Source organism: Astyanax mexicanus, chromosome 5 (genome assembly GCF_023375975.1).
Source record: "Astyanax mexicanus isolate ESR-SI-001 chromosome 5, AstMex3_surface, whole genome shotgun sequence".
Taxonomy (NCBI): domain Eukaryota; kingdom Metazoa; phylum Chordata; class Actinopteri; order Characiformes; family Acestrorhamphidae; genus Astyanax; species Astyanax mexicanus.
In genome coordinates, this window is record NC_064412.1 from 5,353,480 (window position 1) to 5,376,545 (window position 23,066).

The following is a 23,066-nucleotide window of genomic DNA, read 5'->3' on the forward strand; positions in this document are numbered from 1 at the left end:
TATGAGTGTGAGTAGGTGATGGACACATGTTCAGTGTTAATGTTAAATAGATAATGGAGAGCTATAGATAATGTATACTCAGGTTCTGAGTTATGAGTATGATTAGGTGATTGGTATACCGTATGCTCAGTGTTAATGTTAAAGAGATAATGGAGAGCTATAGATAATATAGAAACAGGTTCTGAGTTATAAGTATGAGTAGGTGATGGACACATGCTCAGTGTGAATGTTAAAGAGATAATAGAGAGCTATAGATAATGTAGAAACAGGTTCTGAGTTATAAGTATGAGTAGGTGATGGGAACATGTCCAGTGTTAATGTTAAAGAGATAATAGAGAGCTATAGATAATGTAGAAACAGGTTCTGAGTTATAAGTATGAGTAGGTGATGGGAACATGTCCAGTGTTAATGTTAAAGAGATAATGAAGAGCTACAGCTAATTTAGAAACAGATTATGAGTTATGGGTGTGAGTACATGGGCACATGTTCACTTTTAATATTAAAGAGATAATGGAGAGCTACAGCTAATGTAGAAACAGGTTCTGAGTTATGAGTTTGAGTAAGTGATGAGTACATACTTAGTGTTAATGTTAAAGAGATTATGGAGATTCTCATAGCTCAGATCCTGTTTCTACATTATCTATAGCTCTCCATTATCTCTTTAACATTAACACTGAGCATGTGCCCATCACCTACTCACCCTCATAACTCAGAACCTGTTTCTACAATAGCTATAGCTCTCAATTATCTCTTTAACATTATCACTGAACATATACGTACCCATCAGCTACTTACACTCAAAACTCATAATCTATTTCTACATTAGCTAGAACTCTCCATTATCTCTAACATTAACACTGAGTATGTACCCATCACCTGCTCACACTCATAACTCAGAACCTGTTTCTACATTATCTATAGCTCTTCATTATCTCTTTAAATTTAACACTGAGCATGTTCCAACCACCTACTCACACTCATAATTTAGAACCTGTTTCTACAAAACCTGTAGCTCTTCATTATCTCTCTATAATGTTGTTTTTTTTTTCTGTTGTTTGTTTGTACTGTTCGGTCGACCAAAGGGGGATGGGATCCTCTGACTGAGTCTTGGTTCCTCCTAAGGTTTTTCCTTTAAGTATGAGGGAGTTTTTTTTTCCCCTGCCACTGTTGGCATCACTGTGGCGCTCACTTATAAGAGGCTTGGACCCGTTTCTCTGTGAAGCTGCTTTGTGACATTTGTTGTAAAATGTGCTATATAAATAAAATTAGTTATGAGCTATGAATTATATGGGAATTGGAGAGTGTATTTCACTTTTACTCCACTTTATAAATCGTTGTAAGGGCCCCAATAGATAGCTGTACATGTGTATTTTTGATTTTTGTTGCCAAGCTGAAAGATGGAGATCTTGCTTGTGTTCTGACGTGAAAGCTCCAGCAAAGTTACATAGTGCAGTTGCAGCCTTCAGGCCCGGAGTGACAATAACATATCTACAGTAGATCTGGAGACACATGCTATTCTCTCTAGAGCAAGAATAGCTAGATATAATGCTGCTTTAACAGACTCGTCTCATTGCAGTAAAGAGGCAGGTCCTCCACATCTCAGCTCCACAGATAATTATTCCTTTAAAAACAGGAGACACAGGGCTTGAAATATGGCATTATTTCCACTCACATTCGGAGAGAAAAGCGTGCCAGCGCCTCTTCCTCTTAACTCGTCTAATTACGAAGCTGCGTCAATAACTAATTTGCCGTGCAGCGAGCAAAGCGTCTGCATGTTGCACAGGTGTTTAGCTCAGATGGCGCTACCTCCTCTGGAGTTGTGAACCAGTTCAAAAAGATGTCCCTGTTAATCAGCCCGCCGCGCTGATATCATCTCAGGCAGAGACCCATGCTTATGAGGTTGTGAGTAATGTTCAGGCAGGCTGACAGCGCATGTGATTCCACTCCTCCTTGATGTATTTCCATAATGCCCTGCATGCGTGCACATGCATCGATGTGTAACAGCGAATTAGAATATTTCACGACGCCTTCCGTGCCATCAGAAACATATACGCCGCTGCAGAAATATATGATAATGGCTGAAACGCACACGAGAGTGCACATTTTTAACAATACCACAATCCCTGCGCTTGTTGAGACTCAGATGTTGGCATTTTTTTTTTCCCGCCATGAAGGTGGGTTTGGGGAGGATTAGAGTAGGATAACTACAGTGTGTACGTGTGTGTGTGTGTGTGTGTGTGTGTGTGTACGCAGTGCGTTTCGCTGACTTAACATTTAACATGCAGCCCCAGCCCCCTCACCGGTACAGTGACATGTCCATGGATGTAATTCCTCTGATAATTTACCGTGGTATATGACTTGGCTGTGATTTAATTTTTCATAGAGTGCATGGGCTCTAGAAGCACTTAAGAGTGCAAAGGGGAGGGTGTGGAGGAGGTAGAGGGGAGGGTGAGGGAGTAAGAAAGAAGAAGAAGAAGAAGGAGAAGAACCTGCTTGCCCCCCCTACCCCTCCATCGCTCCTCCATCCCTCCTGTTTTCTCTCATCCTCTGGCTGGTCCTGGCACGGCGGTTTGTGATTTGGGTTTGTCTCTCTCTCTCTCACTCACTCTCTCTCTTACTCTTTCTCTCGTTCTCTCTCTCTCTTTACCGCTCCTGCCTCTGATGATGTCCTTTCTGCACCAGCAAGATCAGAGAGCCTGTGTGCAATTTTAATCAGTGTGGTGAGCAGTGTGGGGAGGAGAGGGAGAGGGGGGTACAGCGAGAGAGAGAGACAGAGAGAGAGAGAGAGAGAGAGAGGCTGTGGATTGATTGTGGTAGAGAGAGAATGAAAGAGGGGAACGAGAGAGAGAGGGGGTGACTGTGTGAGAAAGACAGAGAGAGAGAGAGAGAGAGAAAGAGAGAGTGAAAAAGGAGGGAGGGGGTTGAGATCGAGGGGAAGAACAGAACCACGGTTTACGCTGTGCAGAGGCACACAGCATCAGACAGCATATGGCAGCCCTGCAGTGCTCGCAGACAAGCGAGGGTGTCTCGCTCAATGAGAACGCGGGCAAGGGGGCGTGAGGTAAGGGACCGGTCACAAAAAGAGAAGGGATGCTGCTGAAAAAAGGGGCAGGAGAGGAGCATGAATGGACGCATGAATGGGATTAGGATGAGGGTGTTCGAGCAGCACGGGATTGATGACTGCAGCCGAGGAAGGAAGGAGCCGCCGGTGGCTTTCAGAAGGAGGCGTGTATCATCTGGATGTTTTTGCATTGTGAGCGGTGACTGCGGCCGCCGCTGCGACTGAGCATTCCCGGAGCAGGGGATATGCAGCAGAGCCTCAGGAAGGTCCGCTACGGGCAAGGAGAGACCTCAGAGTGCAGCTGGACCGCAGGGGGAGCGAGGGAACCGCCTGTAGGGCTTTCTGATGGGGATAACAAGCTTACCTGCCTTCCACTGGATCAAGGGTGGCCTCTGCTCACTTTGATGATGATGCGCTCCGCTTTGGCATGCTAGACCACCGGAGTGCGCTTGAGCCAAGAAGGACCAGTAGTCCTCGGATTAGAGCGAGTGGAAACCTGTCGTCATCAGGGGCTGGTTGACTTGGTGGTGGCCACATATTTTGCGAACCTTCCGATGGGTTTCTGAAGGGATTGAGGGATTCTGGAATTCTGGAATTGATGGTAGTGCAGAAGGGAATAATGGACTTGCTGTGGACTTGGTAAATTTGACATGCATTTCGTTTCAAGCATATGCAGATGTGATGCAAAGAGTCTTTCTTTCTTGAACCAGTTGGCAGTGAAGCTCAACTACAACAAGCATCGGCCCATTGAGTTCTTCTAGAGGGTGCCACTCAAAAGGTCTCTAGTAGGCAATGCGTTTGGAGAAGTTCTCCTTTGCAGAAACCTTCAGGGTGAGCATCTTGGCTAGGTTGAGTTCTTGCATGAATGATAAACTGATTAAAAGATCACGTGTATATCAGGGAGATTGCTGCATCTTTATATCTCGTGGTTTAGGGAAAGATCCTGTGGCGTGGAAGTTCCTCGAAAACTTTATGCTTCTGATCTTCCAGTTCCAACACTGACCCTTCGTCCCCTCCCTTTAGGTCTGAGTAGTTTTGAAGCAAGTCAAAGGGAGACAGTGGAGACAGTTGTTGTGTCACTCCACTATATATTCCTCTATTGTCAAAGGATAATGCTGAGTTGTCTCTCGCCACTGGACTCGTTTACTTGAAGCCACTCTTTTGAAAGGACTACCTGTCGACCTCTACCTCTGCCCTCGGTCTGGCAGCGAGGGCTCCTGGTGGCTTGCTCACCACTCTTGTTGTCTGTGTGTGTGGTGGGCCCCTGCCACTGGTGGGCCCCTTGTCCAAGCCTGGACGCTGCCTTGCTGCTGCTGCCCTTGGCTCTGCTGGCCAAAGATGATGTGGCAATGCCACATCTCGGCCTCTGAGTGCCGCTGCTACCGGCTCAACGGCTTCTCGCTGCTCAAACGCCTCCCTATGTCGGCAGATGCGGCAGGGAGCCGGGTTCTGGAGCAGTCGGTGGGGGAGTGGCTGGAGCATGTGGGCTTCCCTCAGTACGAGAGCAAGCTGCTGCTCAATGGATTCGATGACCTGCGCTTCATGGTGAGTCGTCTTTTGTTCCTCAAAGTCTTAGTTAGAGTTACAATGAGTTCCTAGGAGTTCTTGTGAGTTGGTCAAATTTCAGAGAATCTTTTGGAGATTGTCAATGAACAATTAGACATTCTACATCTACCTCTACATAAATGTCTAAGCCAGTGCAGAGAATTGTAATTTTTGTAGGTACATGGTTGGCTAGTTTCCCAGGCCTAGATCAAGCATAATTCAATACTAAATAGCATTTGCAATGGTTATACACTAATAGCATGGCAATTTAGTTTAAATCTAGGTTTTATGTATCCTTTATCTGGGAAACCAAGATTATATATCCAAGCATATCCAGACCACAGTATTGTCAATATTTCTGCTAAAAAGCTTTTTTTTATAGGAAGCTGCCTATTAGAGAGATCAAGCACTGATCTTTAGCATTTGGGTCTGGCTCACAAACAACACTCCAGCTCCAATGCCTACTGCATTAAAAAAAAAAAATACCAGAAGACACATTTCCACTGCTCCATTGAGTTTGTTAATTTAAAGTTAGGGAGCTTTACATCATTTAAACTGATGCTTCTCTGATGCACAACAATTCCTATTCTACTGCCAGTAGAGTGCACTCAACCTCACTCCTGTGTCAGCAACTGGTGTGCCCTAAATAGCTGCACTCTTCTCCTTAGAAAAGCTGTCTGGATACAGTTGGGCATATAGTGAATATCGTACACAAAATCCAATTCATTCCAATCATTTTCTATGATTTCAAGTCTAGATATTGGTCAAATGGTCTTATACTTGATCACAAAGTAGGTTAAATTGTAATAAATGCTGGACTTGTATGCATCTGTGCAGGGTAGTAATGTAATGGAAGATGAAGATCTTAGGGAAATTGGTATCACAGATCCCGGCCATCGGAAGAAAATTCTTCATGCAGCAAAGAGCCTACCAAAGGTGACATTTATAACCTTATTATCTACATCGTAGACATGCCTGCGAGGGTTTAGATGTCTCACAGGTAAGCTTTATAATTGTGCATGATTAAGTGAATAACCCCTAAATCCATGTTCTTGTAAAGTAAAATACTACTGGGTTTTTCAGTTCCAGTCCTGGAGGCCAGTGTTCAGCACCATTAGGCTATGTTCACACAGCAGGTGAAAGTGTCTCAAATCTGATTATCAAACCAAATCTGATGGAAATTTAAGACTTTTATTTTTAGTTTACACTATCTCTTTAAAATGAACCATATCTGACATTTGTCTGAACAGTTATGTACAGCTGGGTAACTGCACAAACATATATATATATATATATATATCCTGTATATACATTTTTGAGATAAGTTGTGTCAAATATAAGGCTATGTTCACACATAAGATAAAAGTGGCCCAAATCTAATCTTTTTGACATAGGTGGCAGTGTGAACGGCAAAAAATATGGTATTGAAATCCAACAAAAGAGCAATGCTTCACATGAAGTTTCAGTTTCACTCTGAATCACATGAGCTATCATGGTAGTTCTGTCTGATAGCTGGGCTTACCATGAGAACGCAATTAAGATTTTTGTGCCCTTGGTTTATGTAAATGTCATTTTTTAAGCTTTTTACTTTCCTTTGAACCTGTAGCCACATTTTGTGGTCACGTTCAGCCATTGCATTAACCATTTCAGACCTGAATTATCTCCAGTAATGGAAGAACATTCTGTTTTCTGTCTGTAATGCACAGAAAAAAAATCCAATTGCATTGAGAGCCTGTGTGTAATAATTTGTATTTCATATTGACCTTTTTATTTTCATAAACCACCCCTAAACAGTAAATTAAAAATAATTAATACGTGAAAAAACATAATTAAAACGTGTTCTAAATCACATAAAATTATAATTAATTAAGTAAAAATAGCCTCTATAAACTAAGCTTAGGTACTACTGTTTTTTTCCAGTGTAGTGGGTGGAGCCAAGTTACTGTTTTATGGGCTGGTTCATGGTCTATTCTAATGGACAACAGCTAAAAAAATGTACAAACATAAAGAAAAACAAAGAAAATACATGATATCCATTGCAATGGATGCATTGTCTTGTCTGGAAGGGTTAAAAGAACTGAACACTTGCATCAAGGGCCCTTTAACATTTTTGGAACAAAAGAGACATCACCCCAAAGATTTATGAGATCTGTTACCTCATTATCTCAACATAGCTGAAACCCTCACTCACTGCTGTTGTCCATTTTGTTCTTATCTTCCTCTTTTTTTCCCTATTTTTTCTATATTATATCATGTCTATTTTTTAACAAAAGCATTTTTTGCTTCTGTGATGTTAAATTCTAATAAATTTTAATTCTGATTCATGCAAATTCGATATTTATTTCAAAGATGTCATGTGTAATTGAAGATTGAATGTGTTTTTTGCTGTTCCCACTGTCACACAATTGACACAACCATGTCACATAGCCTCATCTCAACTAATTTACAGATTTTATAAGGTTTGTTTGAGCAGAAACATCTCCAGAATGTGCTGAAAACTGGCCCTCAGTGACTAAAATTAATGAATCCTGTCTAACAGTCTGCATTTGTGGCCAGATGGGCTTAAGTAAACACTTCAGGTGTTAATTCAACACTGGGGAATTCACTGTATCAACAGAATACCTTGGGTTTCAGGAAGACTGATGATGTTTAGTATATGTTTAAGTTGTGGTTCAGCTGTGCTTTTCTGTAAATGTAGGTAAAAGCTCTTGGCTGTGATGGAAGTACCTCACTTGCTTCTTGGCTGGAGATTCTGGGTCTTGGGGAGTATCTCCACAACTTCCTGTCCAGTGGCTACCGCACACTGGAGTGTGTGAAGAACCTGTGGGAGTTGGAGATTGTTAATGTAATTTACTACTCTTAATTCTCTCTGAATTAATTAATTAGCCTTTAGTTGGTACAATAAATCCAATGCATATACAGCTCTGGAAACAATTAAGAGACCATTTCGCTATTTATAGGTTTATGTTTGAGTAAAATGAACATTGTTGTTTTATTCTATAAACTACAGACAACATTTCTCCCAAATTCCTAATAAAATATTGTCATTTAGAGCATTTATTAGCAGAAAATGAGAAATGGCTGAAATAACAAAAAAGATGCAGAGCTTTCAGACCTCAAATAATGCAAAGAAAACAAGTTCATATTCATAAGGTTTTAAGTTCAGAAATCAATATTTGGTGGAATAACACTGTTTTTAATCACAGTTTACATGCTTCTTGGCATCATGTTCTCCTCCACTAGTCTTACACACTGCTTTTGGATAACTTTAAGCCTTTACTCCTGGTGCATAAATTCATGCAGTTTAGCTTGAGTCGATGGATTGTGATCATCCATCTTCCTCTTGATTATAATCCAGAGGTTTTCAATTTGGTAAAATCAAAGAAACTTATCATTTTTTCCAGAGCTGTATATAAGATGGTGTTTATTGACTACAGGTGCTTGGTTAAGTGCTTACAGTACTGTGCAAAATTCATTGTAACATTGTAATTCATTTAAACATCTATTTAAGTAATTCCTGTTAAAATTCATGACTTAATTAATTTATATAGAAGCCTCAAACATGAAATTGACTTACAGAGCTAAGTGACTAACAGGAAAATCAAAAATCATGTTGACGAAATACAGTTTTTTAGGAGTACTTAAAATCTATTGGAGCCAGATCCAGTAACTGAGAAAAAACACTGAAGAACACTAAACTCATTATCATGTTCATCAAAAACCAATTGCAGATAACTTTTACTTTATGACATGGGGCACCATCATCCTGGAAGTATCCATTAGAAGGTTTTAAATTGTGGACATGAAGGGATACACAGGGTCAGCATCAATACTTAAACAGGCTGTGGCATTTATGCTAAGATAGAATGGTTTAAAAAAACACTATATCACTACACCACATACAAGTGGTTGAATTATTTCCTCTGGTGCCAAATTCTGACCATACCATCTGTGTCATCTTAGCAGAAATCAAAATCCGTCAGACCAGACTAAGTTTCTTTTGGGTCTACTGCAGCCTCAGCTTTCTGTTCTTGGCAGACAGAAGAGGAGTTTTTTGCTGTTTTCGAGCAGTTCTAAAACTACTTAAACCAGTCTAACACCAACATTCATGCCACTCAAAATCAGTAAGATCATTCAGAAGATCGTCGGTTCGAATCCTGTTCATGCTGCTTTCCATCAGCTACCAGAGCCCTAAGAGAGTACAATTGGTCTTGCTCTCTCTGGGTGGGTACAGTAGACGGTGCTCTTTCCCATCATCACTCCTAGGGTGATGTGGATCAGCACAAGCCTGCGTCTGTGAGCTGATGTGTCTGAACCGAGTTGCTGCGCTTTCCTTCGAGCGTTAGTGCTGTGATGCTTCTCGGCAATGCTGCATCAGCAGCAGTTCAAAAAGAGGTGGAGTCTGACTTCACATGTATCGGAGGAAGAGTGTGCTAGTCTTCACCCTCCTGGTGTTGGGGCATCACTAGTGATAGAGGGAGTCCTAATGAGTGGGTTGGATATTTGGCCGTGTAAATTGAGGAGAAAATGGGGGAAAAAATTAGACATAAAATTATTTTTAAAAATTGCTAAGAACAAATTTATCTAGATTTTGCTGGCTGGTACCTTATAATAACAACCAAACGATTTGTGTTTTAATATTCAGTGTGTTCAGTTTTTTTCCACATCTCCAAAGTTCAGTCGTACAAATCGGAACAATTTCTGCTTCCCGTCATCCAGGTAATCTCACCTTCAGTGATGTTGAGCTCTGGAGATCTGGGGTGATCAGTCTATTGTTCTGAGAACAGAAGAAGCTTCAGCAGTTGGATTTGTCTCGTCTCCTTTTCTCAGCAAGAGCTTTTTGATCTTCTGGAGCAACAGAGGAGCTTGATTTTCTTTTTTCTCTCAAAGGCGAAAGCTTATTTGATGATGGATGTTTCAGTGGTCTATCAGGCCATGCACCTGTCCCATTTTTCCCATTTTCTTATATAGTATCTTTTAATAATATTTTGAAATCCACTTCTGAAAACTCCTTTTTTTCTTCTTTATGCTCAAAGATTCTAATCTTATTCATAATATCCACAGAAATATCTCAGGAAACATTAATAGCTTGTATGTACTAAATACATTTCACAGATGAACGTCATTTTAATGATGAAATTAATTTACTATGGGTGTTTTCTGACCTATGGACAGCATATTCCTAAAACATTTGTTTATATATATTTGACTGCATATTCTGTTTCTGCTGATCATTTACATGCTGTGTGTTATGCTGCCCTGTGTAGGTGCTGAAAATTGGCCCGCTCGGCCACAGGAAGAGAATCATTGCCTCCATAGCAGAGCGACCGTATGAAGAAGCACCATCAAAGTCCAAAAGCTTATCCCAGCTCAAGGTAATGGACATGCAGATTATATATATTTTATTATTTATGCAATAAGAAATCTTTGATTTTTTTATGGTAAATTTATTTGGGTAGACAAATGAAAATCCATACTATGGAATGATTTTAACCATTTAGCCAATTAAAAAATGTAATGTATAAACCATTATAAAATGTGTCTAAAACATAATTTAATAAATGTATTGTAATTGTTTTTCTTGTTTTTATACAAATTCACAGTTTTTTATGTTATATTGATGGAATTTGATATTCTCTTGCTGAAGTTGCTTGCTGTAATATTTTCTTGTTATTATTATGGTAGAGGCATTATATGCATTATATTTTTAATTGTGCAAAAATCAAATTCTAAAATCTAATTCTGAATTGAAAGTAAAATGTAATAACAAATTATTTAACAACATTTTATTTTTGACAATTTCTGTTCATCTATTCACAATGAAATATCTATGCAATGTAAAGGGCAGCTGGCATTTTCAAATGATTATATATGTAACATTTCAGACCATATAATGTCCTGTGTACTGTAAAAAAGAAATAAAAAATCTGTAGACACAGCTTACTTCTTTTAGTGCAGAGTTGTAAGTTCTGTTTGAATTTTTACAGCATGGCATTAATTATATACTTTTTGTATCTGTGTTTTAGATTCAGGATCTCTTGTCCCAGAATCCTCCTCTTGGTTACATGGACCCGTATACGAGTCGCTCCATGGACATGCTGCTGCCGCTGAGTGATTTTGGGAGGAGAGGTCGAGGGCTGGATCAGGAGTGCAGCGTGTCGCTCCGTTCCTACAGCGAGAGGCCGCGCTCACATGTGAGTCTCCTGGTGGGAGATGGTTGATGTTTGATGATTACTGATAAACCTAAAACTACTATTTGCATATTAGCTGTGTTTCAAACTGTATTGTTATGCAGATGACATGCATCTCTTCATATGAGCCAAACCTGATGACAGAGTGAGAATAAAGAAAATTGAGGATTGTGTAAAAGATGTGAAATGATGTCTCACAACCTTCTCCTATTAAATAGTGATAAAACAGAAGTTTTCCTATTAGGCCCCAAAGCTGCTTAAAATAAATGATCACACTTCTGGCCGACTTCTCCGTTACACCTGGTACAGCAGCTAAAAACCTTGGAGTTATTATAGATTCAGATCTAGCATTCAATAAACACATATCTAATGTTACTAGAACAGCTTTTCTACACCTCCGTAATATTATTTCTTATCAGGCTAAGAAGTGCCTTATCCTTGCATGATGCAGAAACATTTGTACATGCCTTTATTACCTCAAGACTAGACTATTGTAATGCACTAATGGAATGGAATTGTAATGCACTTATGGAATTTTGGTCCATATTAGTTTAACTCTGGTACTCTGGTAATCTGGTACTGCATACTTTGACTCTGAATGTGTCCTGTTAACAAGCCAATAGAACTTGAGCACAAAAAGTAAACAATAGAAGTAGTTTTTCTTTTACATCTACATGCTGTGTTAACCGTAATTTCTGGGCTGTAAGTCGCTCATTTTTCACACGCTTTAAACACCGCAGCTTATTTAATTTTTGTTGTTTTTTTTGGGAAAACAAATTGTTTTCAATGCAAAAAGCAATATCAGAAAATGTGGAGCATTTTAGCCAAAGCTAAATGGCAATATAGGCTAGGCTACCAGTAGCGACGCCCGCACAGCAAAATCTGGACTATAACTTTATTCTTGTAATATTATGACTTTGCTCTTTTGAGTCAGTTTTTAGTGTGAGTGAGCCGTGAACGGTATGTGTTCAGGAGCATCATGGCTCCCATTAAAACTCATTTCACTTCTCTAAAGTACTGTATATCCATGTCTAGTTAATGTAAAAAAAAAACACTTAAATAGCTAAATGCCTTCATTAGTTGTATCTACAAATATTGGGACACTAAATATACTTTAAGCCATGTAGTAAACTTTTAAACAGTTTGGTTGTTTGAGCTGAGCTAAATCATAATCCTCTGTAATACCTCAGCATTATTGCTTTATAGTTCGCTAATTCCACTTGTTTTTCTTTTCTGTTCATGTTTGTGCCTCTGTAGGATCGTCATATAGATCGGCAAAGAGAGTCACGGCTAAGCCTGAGACCCACAAGCCAGTCTGCCACCTACACCACAGTCTCTACATGGCACCACCATCCTGAGAAGCTCATCAGTGAGGCTTGTGGCTATGAAGCTAGTGTAAGTATTCTTTATCTTTCTGCCCATATTAATAAGCATACTGATAAACTGACAGTATTACAATGATGCATAACCTAAATTAGCAGCTTCAGAATCACGTGAGGCATCACTGACTGTAACAGGGAGTGTGGTGTCTCTGTAATTGGCATTACAGTCTAGAATGCTATTAATGCACTATGTAACTTTTGTGAAATTGCACCAGAATTGTGTGCCACTGTGTATCCTATTTGTGTCATATTTGTGTAAAATCCTATCGCCTATCTATCGCCTCAGTACACATGATTCTTTCACTTCAGATGACAGATTTTTATCTCTCAGCTTGTCAACAAATGTACGTATGTGTATAGCTTTACATTACATTACATTAAATTTGGCAGATGCTTTTATCCAAAGTGACTTACAAATAATGATGTACATTAGCAAAAGAGGACATAGAAGTTCAAGTAAAAAAATATTTAAGACAGAGGAGGAAAGGAGGGGAAGAAGGAAATGAGGTTAGAAGTAGTTAGTTTTAGTTAGAGGTGTTAGGAGAGTAAGTGCTCTTTGAAGAGCTCTGTCTTCAGGAGTTTATTAAAGATAGCGAGAGATTCTCTTGATCTGGTAGTAGAAGGTAGTTAGTTGGAGGTGTTAGGAGAGTAAGTGTTATTTGAAGAGCTCTGTCTTCAGGAGTTTATTAAAGATAGTGAGAGATTCTCCTGATCTGGTAGTAGAAGGTTGTTAGTTAGAGGTGTTAGGAGAGTAGGTGCTCTTTGAAGAGCTCTGTCTTCAGGAGTTTATTAAAGATAGTGAGAGATTCTCCTGATCTGGTAGTAGAAGGTAGTTAGTTAGAGGTGTTAGGAGAGTAAGTGCTCTTTGAAGAGCTCTGTCTTCAGGAGTTTATTAAAGATAGTGAGAGACTCTCCTGATCTGGTAGTAGACGGTAGTTAGTTAGAGGTGTTAGGCGAGTAAGTGCTCTTTGAAGAGCTCTGTCTTCAGGAGTTTATTAAAGATAGTGAGAGATTCTCCTGATCTGGTAGTAGAAGGTAGTTAGTTAGATGTGTTAGGAGAGTAAGTGCTCTTTGAAGAGCTCTGTCTTCAGGAGTTTATTAAAGATAGTGAGAGATTCTCCTGATCTGGTAGTAGAAGGTAGTTTGTTCCACCATTAGGGAACTTTGTATGAGAACAGTCTGGATTGCTTAAGTTTACCGCAAATGCATTGTTGTCATTTTGAACCTGCTTTGCTTCAATTAGCTACAAAAAAAAAACATTCTCATTAGAATTAATGTTTGATTTAATTTCCAGCAAGAATCTGTACGGATAGCTTGTCTACAACAGTAGCTGTGACAGCATGAATTTATATGTAGAGCATAAATTCACCAACATATGTTTCACAGCTTGCAAGTCACATGTTAAATCTAAACTAGTATGGTACTTTTTAAATACTTATAGAGTAAATCTTCCTAAAATATTAGAGGGTCTTTTGCCCCCTCAGCGCAGGGCTTAAGTAAATACATGTATTATCAATACAATATTTGCAAAAGTTACCAGGAACAATAAGTTACTGTAAATTTAGACTGACACCTCTAACTAACTGCGCTGTCATGGTTCAGATCGTACCTCACTGGGCGCTCGTTCAGGGTGTCATGGCAAGGACGGCTGTCCCCAGCCCACTCGTTACCCACTGGGGTTCCCCAGGGTTCGGTACTGGGACCTCTTCTCTTCTCATTATACACCACCTCTCTAGGTCGGGTTATCCGCTCACATGGTTTTTCCTAACGACACTCAGCTATACCTGTCGTTCTCACCAGATGATCACTCAATCTCTGCACGAATATCACAGTGTCTCTCAGACATATCCGCATGGATGAAGGAACATCACCTCCAACTAAACCTCTCAAAGACTGAACTTCTGGTCATACCAGCAAAACCTTCTATTCAACACAACTTTGCCATAACCATCGACTCTCTCTCTCTCTCACCGTCAAAGGTTGCTAGGAACCTGGGTGTCATGGTTGATGACCAGCTTCTCTTCACGCACCATGTGGCCTCAGTTGCTCGGTCCTGCCGCTTTGCGCTTTACAACATCGTAAAAATTCGACCGTTTCTGACGAAACAGGCCACCCAACTCCTGGTACAAGCTGTGGTAATCTCACGCCTCGACTACTGCCATGCCGTACTAACTGGCCTCCCGGCCTGCGTAGTAAAACCACTACAGATGATTCAGAATGCAGCAGCACGTCTGGTCTTCAACCAACCAAAACGGGCACATGTCACTCCGCTGCTCATTGAGCTCCACTGGCTACCGGTTGCTGCTCGCATCAAATTCAAAGCGCTTACAATCGCCTATAAGGTGATGACATTACAGGCTCCTTCCTACCTGCACTCGCTCCTGAAGGCTTAGCCTACCTCCCGGCCGCTGCGCTCCTCCAATGAACGTCACCTCGCTTTGCCAAACACTCACACAAAGCAATCCAGACTGTTCTCATACAGAGTTCCCCAATGGTGGAACAAACAACCTTCCACTACCAGATCAGGAGAATCTATAATTAATCTAGAATTTATTGTTCATGGTAACTGTCCTTTTATAAATTCCTTCTGAAAACATTGCAGTCTGACACTTCCCTCTGGCTGCAACTATATTTTTTGATGATAAATGTATAAAATTGTAGGTCTTGTGAAAATATTGGACCTCAATATCAGTCAAAATAGAGTAATTCAGAGTCTTTTTAGGTGGAAATAAATCAAAGATAGCGTTACTAACGCTTCGTCTGCTCTAGACCAGTCTGAGCAGACAGAAGAGTTTATTTCTAAGTGCTGCAGACTGAAGTGCTGAACTGTGTCTGTGTCTGATGAGACTTAATGCTGAGCTATATCTTTGTAGTACCTGGGCTCTGTGATTATCCGAGACCTGCGAGGTATTGAGTCTACCCAGGAGGCCTGCGCGAGAATAAGGGTAAACACAACAGCATTTTCACTTTTCACATTGTATTTGGATTGATCTGTTGTTCAGTGGAGGTCCTGATGCTTTGCTTTGACAGTCTCCATAAACAGTTCTTATTTATTGTCTGAGCTTTAGTTTGATCAATAATCTAAATCATTATCCAATTAACTAATACAGGATAAGAGCATGGAAAATGCTGACTAATCAGTTTACCAGATTAACAAGCCCATCCCACCCCTCTTGTGTCTCGTAATGTCTTATCAGAAATCAAAGGACCATCGAAAAGGCCCCGTCATAATCCTGTCCATCACATACAGAGGAGTCAAGTTCATTGATGCAGCCACTAAGGTAAGCTGCAGGCCAAAGTCAATCAATCCAATTTAATGCAAAGACTCTTACACTCGTATACAGACCCGGGCCTGAGGCCACCATTAAATTCAGCTATTGGAAAAGCAATGCTGTTGCACTGTAGTCCTTCACATGCCAATGCTTTATGACGAGAGAGTTTTTTTATGCTATGTGTAGTACTAGTGCATCTCAAAAAAGATGAATTTCATTGAATAGTTACTTTATTTGTTGGTGATTATGGCTTACAGCCAATGAAAACCCAAAAATCAGTGTCTGAGAATATTAGAATATTCTATAAGACCAATTAGTACTTTTGGCAGTGTGGGCAGTGTGCCAAGTCCTGCTGGAAAATGAAATCTGCATCTCTATAAAAGTTGTCAGTTGTTATCAACACCAGCAGATGACATGTCTCTCCAACTATCACTGATTGGTGGAAACTTCACACTAGACCTCGAGCAGTTTGGACTGTGTGTCTCTCCACTCTTCCTCCAGACTCTGCTCCCTTGATTTACAAATAAAATGTAAAATTCGCTGATGATCAGTGATGGTTTGGAGAGACATGTCATCTGCTGGTGGTGATCCACTGTGTTTTATTATCAAGTCTAAAGTCAGTACAGTTTTGTTTTCCCGCAAAATCTTACAGCACTACATACTTCCCTCTGCTACTGACAACTTTTATGAAGATGCAGATTTCATTTTCCAGCAGGACTTGGCACACTGCCCACCCTTCCAAAAGTGCCAATTGGTCATTACATTTTTGCCATAACATGAATCTGGAAGTTGTTTTTCGCACTGTGTCAAATTACATAATAAATGGACCAAAACATATGCTTCAAAATGATATAATGTATCTACCAGCTATGATAAAGTACGTGTGTGTGTGTGTGTGTGTGTATGATCTCCTCTGCAGGCTATTGTGGCAGAACACGAGATCCAGAACATCTCCTGTGCCGCCCAGGACCCTGATGATCTCCGCACGTTTGCCTACATCACGAAAGATCTGAAGTCTGGGCATCACTTCTGCCACGTCTTCACCACAGTGGAAGTGGTGAGTGATCCCGTTTGAACCAGTATTTGATGAATGAAATTATGTCATGTCATATAGCATACAGTAAATCATTATTATTTTGTATTAGTGGTTAATGTTCTGACTGTACCCTCTGAGTTACCTCAAACATTAAAAGATGTGCACCAGTACAACGTTGGACTACATAATAAATGAATAGTGAAGTGATCCAGACTATGAAGGAACACATAAGCAATTATGTAGTAACTTGAAAGTGTTAAACAAACCAAAATACTCTGGGTAGCTGTTAACTTGTGGTTTTTAAGGCTGGTAACTCTGATCAACCTATTCTGTACAACAATGGAAACTCTTGCTCTTCCTTTCCTGGGACATTCCTGATGAGTGTCATGATGAGTGTTTCATCATAACATTTTTGACTGCGCTTGATGTTGCTTTTAAAGTTTGGAAATGTTTCCGATTGACTGACCTTCATTTCTTAAAGCATTTTTTTTCTTTAGCATAATTAAAACATTACTTAAATATTCACTATTCACTGTATACCTGTAATCCTAACTCTTCACAACTTTACAACTGATGCTCTCAAACATTAAGAGACAAGAAATTCAAGTAATTAACTGTTGATGAGTTCAGCACAGCTGTTAACTGAAATCCTGAATTCCAGGAGACTCTACCTCATAAAGCTGACTGAGAAAATCCAGCAGAGATGTGCAAAACTGTCATTGCTACTTTGAGGAATCTAAAAAAATTTTAAAATTTTTTTAACACTTTTTTGTTTACTAAATAATGCCACATTTTTTTCCTTAATATTTTGGATGACTTTAGTATTTTAAAAAATTAAGTAATGAAAAAACACTGAATTTAAAGCTTTTTTATTTGGACTTTTCTCAAGAACAAATTTAAGAAGATTATTTGAAAGACATGGGAAATGTTGTCTAACCTCTAGAAGTGTCTTTAATAAGTCTTTTGAAAAACGTTCGTACTCTATTTGACTATTTGACATTCTTTACCCAGACGCAGACGTACGAGATCATTCTGACCCTGGGACAGGCGTTCGAGGTGGCCTATCAGATGGCTCTTCAGGCACAGAAGGCTCGGCGTCACAGTTCCTACGTGGGCCCAGCCTCTGAGATCATAGAGACCAAGACCAGCAGGCCGACCTCTCAGTACCGCAACAGCACGCGACGGTCAATGGTGAGGAACAACCGAACACAAGCAAACACAATTACCGTATTTTATGCATTATTAGGTGCACCTCAAATTCCTTAATTTTTTCAAAAATCGCCTTATGAATTCTATCAGTCAGGTTGTAAGGAGCAGTGAAGCCACTCTGCTGCAGTACAGGATTATTAAGGAGTTTCAGTAAAGTTTCTCCAATACCAAGGCTGGAGCAGTATTAACATTAGCATTAGCTGCTAATCGCAGCGCTAGCTCTTTCACTGTTCAGAGATGAGTATATCGGACTATAGCCTGCCTGTTTACCGTTTCAAAATAAGCAACGTGGGACAAACAATAGCTAATAGCGCCCTGGTTAATGAAACACTCAGCAGCTGCACTGTTACTGGAAATCTAAGCTTCTGTGTAGATTACTGTGAGACACCCTTGTTCCTTACTATTGTTGCTTAAAATCATTCGCCTTATAAACTGTTGCGCCTAATGTATGATTATAAACCAGAAAACAGATGTTCATTGATGGTGCACCTTATAATCCAGTGCACTTTATGTATGAAAATAGTAAGGACCAGAAAATAGACATTCATTGATAGTGCGCCTTATAATCCAGTGCGCCTTATAGTCTGTAAAATATGGTACTGTGTTAAACACAATGATAGCAGTTGAACATGTTCTATAAAAGCGTCTGTCCACGTTTCAGACATTTCGTCTTGCATACTGTCTGTCCCCCGTCCTAACTGATTTCCGTCATACTGATTTGTGTCTTGTATTCTCCTGTCCCTGGCTTGTTGTCCTGGGCCTTTAACACATATATGTGCCTCTGCTCTCGCTCCTCCTCCTCCCCAGGGCGCACCTGTACTAGAATGCCGCTGCTGCTACTGTCACACCTGCTCCGCCCACCGCCCCTCCTACCTCCCGCTGCCCTCTGTCAGCCCTGGAGTCCAGGTTCTGCACTTCTTTCATTCATTCATTCTTCCTTCCTTCCTTTCTTTCGTTATTTCTTTCTTTCTCTTCATCTCTCTTCTTCTACCCTCCCTCACATTCTCCCATCTTCTCTACCAGACATTTTCCACCCTTGAACTAATTTTCCTTCCACTTTTTTTTCATTCTATCGCCTTTCTCTACTTTGTTCACTTTTGGTTGTCAGGCCATCAGCTGTACAACACAATATGAGGTTCAGGTACTTCTCGCAGGGCCGTGCGGTGTTTGTTCTGTGGAGAAGTCTATGAGATCGTAGCAGGTTTTTATTAATATGTTTGACTTTATGTTGAGGTTTTAGCTTGGCTTGGCTTTTGATTATGGTTATGTTACATATGTTACATTACATTGCATTTAGAGGAGGCTAGTATCAGAATCAGAATAATTTTATTTCTCTTTATAAGTATGTTACACATAGAAGAAATTTGACTTGGTGAGAGCAACACATGTACAACATGTAACAGTTACACTGTTACTATTGACAAACATTGACAACACTACAAAAGAAGGTACAATAAACAATACATAGAATAGGAATATAGTTATAAGTACGGTAACACTTTATTTTAAGGAACACAAATTTATTATTTACTTATTATTTGCTTATTAAAGCCTTAATTAGACATTTGTAAATTATTTATTAACTATTATTAGGCTTTATTCTGTGTTATTAAGTGTTATTGGTGCTTAATTAGTGGTCTATTATGTGGAAATGATTAATAATGGCTGTGTTAGTTCTATATGTTAGCACCCTGTTAATCAGATTATTAAGCATTAACTATTAGTTAATTCTACATGTTATTAGTGTTATTATAATTGGCAGCAGTTTGATCTATGTGAGTTTGGCAAGGTTATGGCTGTGCTGGAGTTTATTATTAATGAGTTAATAAAGGGTTAATAAGTCACTAATAGACCAAGATGTGATTAAAGTACCATATTCTAAAATAATAAATCATTAATTAGAGACTAAAAAGAACTGAATAAATATTTAATCAATCACAGACCCCTAATTAAGCACCAATATCACTTAATAACACAGAATAAAGCCTAATAAGTAGTGAATAACTAATTTACAAATGTCTAATTAAGGCTTTATTAAGCAAATAATAAGACATTAATAAGCGCCTAATTTGTGTGCCTTAAAATAAAGTGTACTAAAGTAGTTCTAAAGAAATAAAGAGCACTAAAGAGCAATAGAAGCTAAAAGATAAGTTAAATAAAATATAATGAAATAAAAATAATAACTGCACACATATGAATATTATTGTATCCAAATAGTCTTGAGGTAGGTTTATGTTAAATCTTGTTTTAAAGAAAGTTGCAGATGATGTTTATTATCATTACAGGAGAACCTCTATTCAGCTGTGTAATTAAGCAAAGTGCAAGGGAGCGAACTGTAAATCCAGTATAATCCAAAGCAACTTACAAACGATGAGGTACATAAGCAAAAAACATTTATCAGGGCCTGAGAAAGACCATAAGGGTAATATTGAAATAGAAGAGGAAGAAAGAAGGAAAGGAAATATCTTGTAGACTCCAACACCAACATTACAAATGTTTTTTAGTGGATTGTGGTCATTTTAAAAGAGAAAAAACTGTTTTTCGAGAAGTAAAACTGTTTATTATGCAACTTAAAACGTATTTAGATACAGTAATTCTTCAGTCATGTTTTCTAAAGACTAATTTTAAATCATCCTTATGCGTAAAACATCACTTTTGACTTTTAAAAACTGTACAGTGGCTCTAGGCCTGGGCGATATCTAATGATTACTGCCACAGAGTGTTTTTCCAAGACCAGAATTATTGATTATTTAAAAAAAAAACTGATGAAACAGCAAAATGAACAGCAAAAAATTAAAGCTTTACATTGGAAACATGTCACAAAGTTTCACTGTTTGAAACTTTAGGAGAACATTATTATTTTTATACCCTGCAAATCTATACTAGGTTATGTTAAAGGATTAAGTTTAGTCAAAAAAAATATTTTCCTTTTAGTGAAAAATCTCTTTTTAAAATGCTGTGCAGTTCAAGACTAGGTTTAATCTCTGTCTGTGACTTAAATTAGTTAAAATAAGGTGAGAATTATAATTCAGACTGATTAAGATCATTATTCTTAAAATAAGCAAATTAATGTTATATTTACACAATATGTAGTAAGTCAAATGTTCCTATTAGAGAAAATAATACTACAGTGCCCTCCATAATTATTGGCACCCCTGGTTAAGATGTGTTCTTTAGCTTCTCATAAATTGAGTTTTGTTCAAAATAATATAGGACCACGATGGAAAAAAAGAGTAAAATACAACCTTTAACTCAAGTGAATTTATTCAGTAGGAAAAAAATCCCACATTAAGAAATAATTATTTAACATCAAATCATGTGTGCCACAATTATTAGCACCCCTGATGTTAATATTTTGTACAACCCCCTTTTGCCAACAAAACAGCACCTAATCTTCTCCTGTAATGTTTCACAAGATGGGAGAATACAGAAAGAGGGATCTTTGACCATTCCTCTTTGCACATTCTCTCTAAATCATCCAACGACCTGGGTCCTCTCCTCTGCACTCTCCTCTTCAGCTCACCCCACAGGTTTTCAATGGGGTTGAGGTCTGGGGTCTGAGATGGCCATGGGAGGAGCTTGATTCTGTGTGCGGTGAACCATTTCTGTGTAGATTTGGCCACATGTTTAGGGTCATTATCTTGCTGAAAGACCCAGTGACGACCCATCTTCAGCTTTCGGGCAGAAGCCACCAGATTTTGTTTTAAAATGTCCTGGTATTTTAGAGCATTCATGATGCCATGCACCCTAACAAGGTTCCCAGGGCCTTTAGAAGAGAAACAGGCCCACAGCATCACTGATCCCCCGCCGTATTTCACAGTGGGCATGAGGTGCTTTTTTGCATACTCAGCTCTTGTGTTACGCCAGACCCACTTAGAGCATTTGTTGCCAAAAAGCTCTATCTTTGTTTCATCTGACCAAAGCACACGGTCCCAGTTGAAGTCATAGTACCGCTTAGCAAACTCCAAACGTTTGCGTTTATGATTGTCCGTGAGAAATGGTTTCTTCCGTGCATGCCTCCCAAACAGCTTGTTGGCATGTAGATAGCGCCTGATGGTTGTTTTGGAGACTTTGTGACCCCAAGAAGCTACCATTTGTTGCAATTCTGTAACAGTGACCTTTGGAGAACTTTTTATTTCTCTTATCATCCTCCTCACTGTGCGTGGTGGCAAAATAAACTTGCGTCCTCGTCCAGGCTTGTTTACCACTGTTCCAGTTGTTTTAAACTTCTTAATAATTCCTCTGACAGTAGATATGGACAGGTGTAGGCGAGTAGCGATTTTCTTGTAGCCATTGCCTGACTTGTGAAGGTCAACACACATCTGCCTCACTTGAATGGTATGTTCCTTTGTCTTTCCCATGTTGAAGATAAATGGCCTCTGTGTCACGTCATATTTATACCCCAGGGAAACAGGAAGTTGTGAATTACTAATTAAATGTTCCTACATACTCTGATCAACTTCGTAAACTACTGTAGAAGTGACAGAAATACTTTTATTAAATTTATTTCCTAAGAATTGTTAGGGGTGCCAATAATTGTGGAACAGGTGATTTTATGAAGAATAATTATTTCTTAGTCAGGGATTTTATTACCCCCTTAAAATTTACTTGAGTTAAAGGTTGGACTTTACTTTTTTTTCCATCGTGGTCCTATATTATTTAGAACAAAACTCAATTTATGAGAAGCTAAAGAACACATCTTAACCAGGGGTGCCAATAATTATGGAGGGCACTGTATTTATTGCCTTGAAATTAGATGATTTCACTCGCTAAGATTTTTAAATACTGATACCTTATTATTATTATTATTATTATTATTATTATTATTATTATTATTATTATTATTATTATACTAATTACTATTTATAATAAATTGTCTGGACACTGTCCATCTCAGAGCTACAGTTCCATCTGCAGGTTATTCAGAATATGACAATCCCATTCATACATGTGCATCATTGAAAAGTTACTTTATTTCAGAAATTCAGTTTAAAATGTGAAACTAATATATTATATAGATGTATTAAACACACAGAGTGATCTATTTTAAGCGTTTATCTCTTTTTTTGGTGATGATTATGGCTTACAGCCAATGAAAACCCAAGTCAGTAATTCAGAAAATTAGAATATTATATAAGACCAACTGATACTTTTGGCAGTGTGGGCAGTGTGCTGAGTCCTGCTGGAAAATGAAATCTGCATCTTCATAAAAGTTGTCAGTAGCAGAGGGATGCATGAAGTGCTGTAAGTAAGATTTTGTGGGAAAACAAAACTGCACTGACTTTAGACTTGATAATAAAACACAGTGGATCAACACCAGCAGATGACAGACATGACTCTCCAAACCATCACTGATCATCAGTAAATTTT

At 39.0% G+C, this 23,066-nt stretch overlaps 1 protein-coding gene across 8 annotated transcripts in view; it reads left to right on the plus strand.

The window, feature by feature from the left end:
• The window catches only part of anks1ab (ankyrin repeat and sterile alpha motif domain containing 1Ab), a 53,135-nt gene that overhangs the window by 24,158 nt on the left and 5,911 nt on the right, over window positions 1-23,066 (plus strand). For 5 of the 8 annotated variants that reach the window (XM_022675559.2, XM_049479477.1, XM_022675555.2 and 2 more), the window contains 11 exons: window positions 4,491-4,606; window positions 5,444-5,542; window positions 7,305-7,451; window positions 9,874-9,981; window positions 10,633-10,800; window positions 12,055-12,192; window positions 15,053-15,124; window positions 15,377-15,460; window positions 16,371-16,508; window positions 17,499-17,678; window positions 18,504-18,602. In XM_022675559.2, coding sequence (XP_022531280.2) covers window positions 4,491-4,606; window positions 5,444-5,542; window positions 7,305-7,451; window positions 9,874-9,981; window positions 10,633-10,800; window positions 12,055-12,192; window positions 15,053-15,124; window positions 15,377-15,460; window positions 16,371-16,508; window positions 17,499-17,678; window positions 18,504-18,602 — 1,349 coding nt within the window. The remainder of the gene's footprint in view (window positions 1-4,490; window positions 4,607-5,443; window positions 5,543-7,304; window positions 7,452-9,873; window positions 9,982-10,632; window positions 10,801-12,054; window positions 12,193-15,052; window positions 15,125-15,376; window positions 15,461-16,370; window positions 16,509-17,498; window positions 17,679-18,503; window positions 18,603-23,066) is intronic. The other 3 variants (XM_022675561.2, XM_022675557.2, XM_022675560.2) reach the window with 1 other exon arrangement.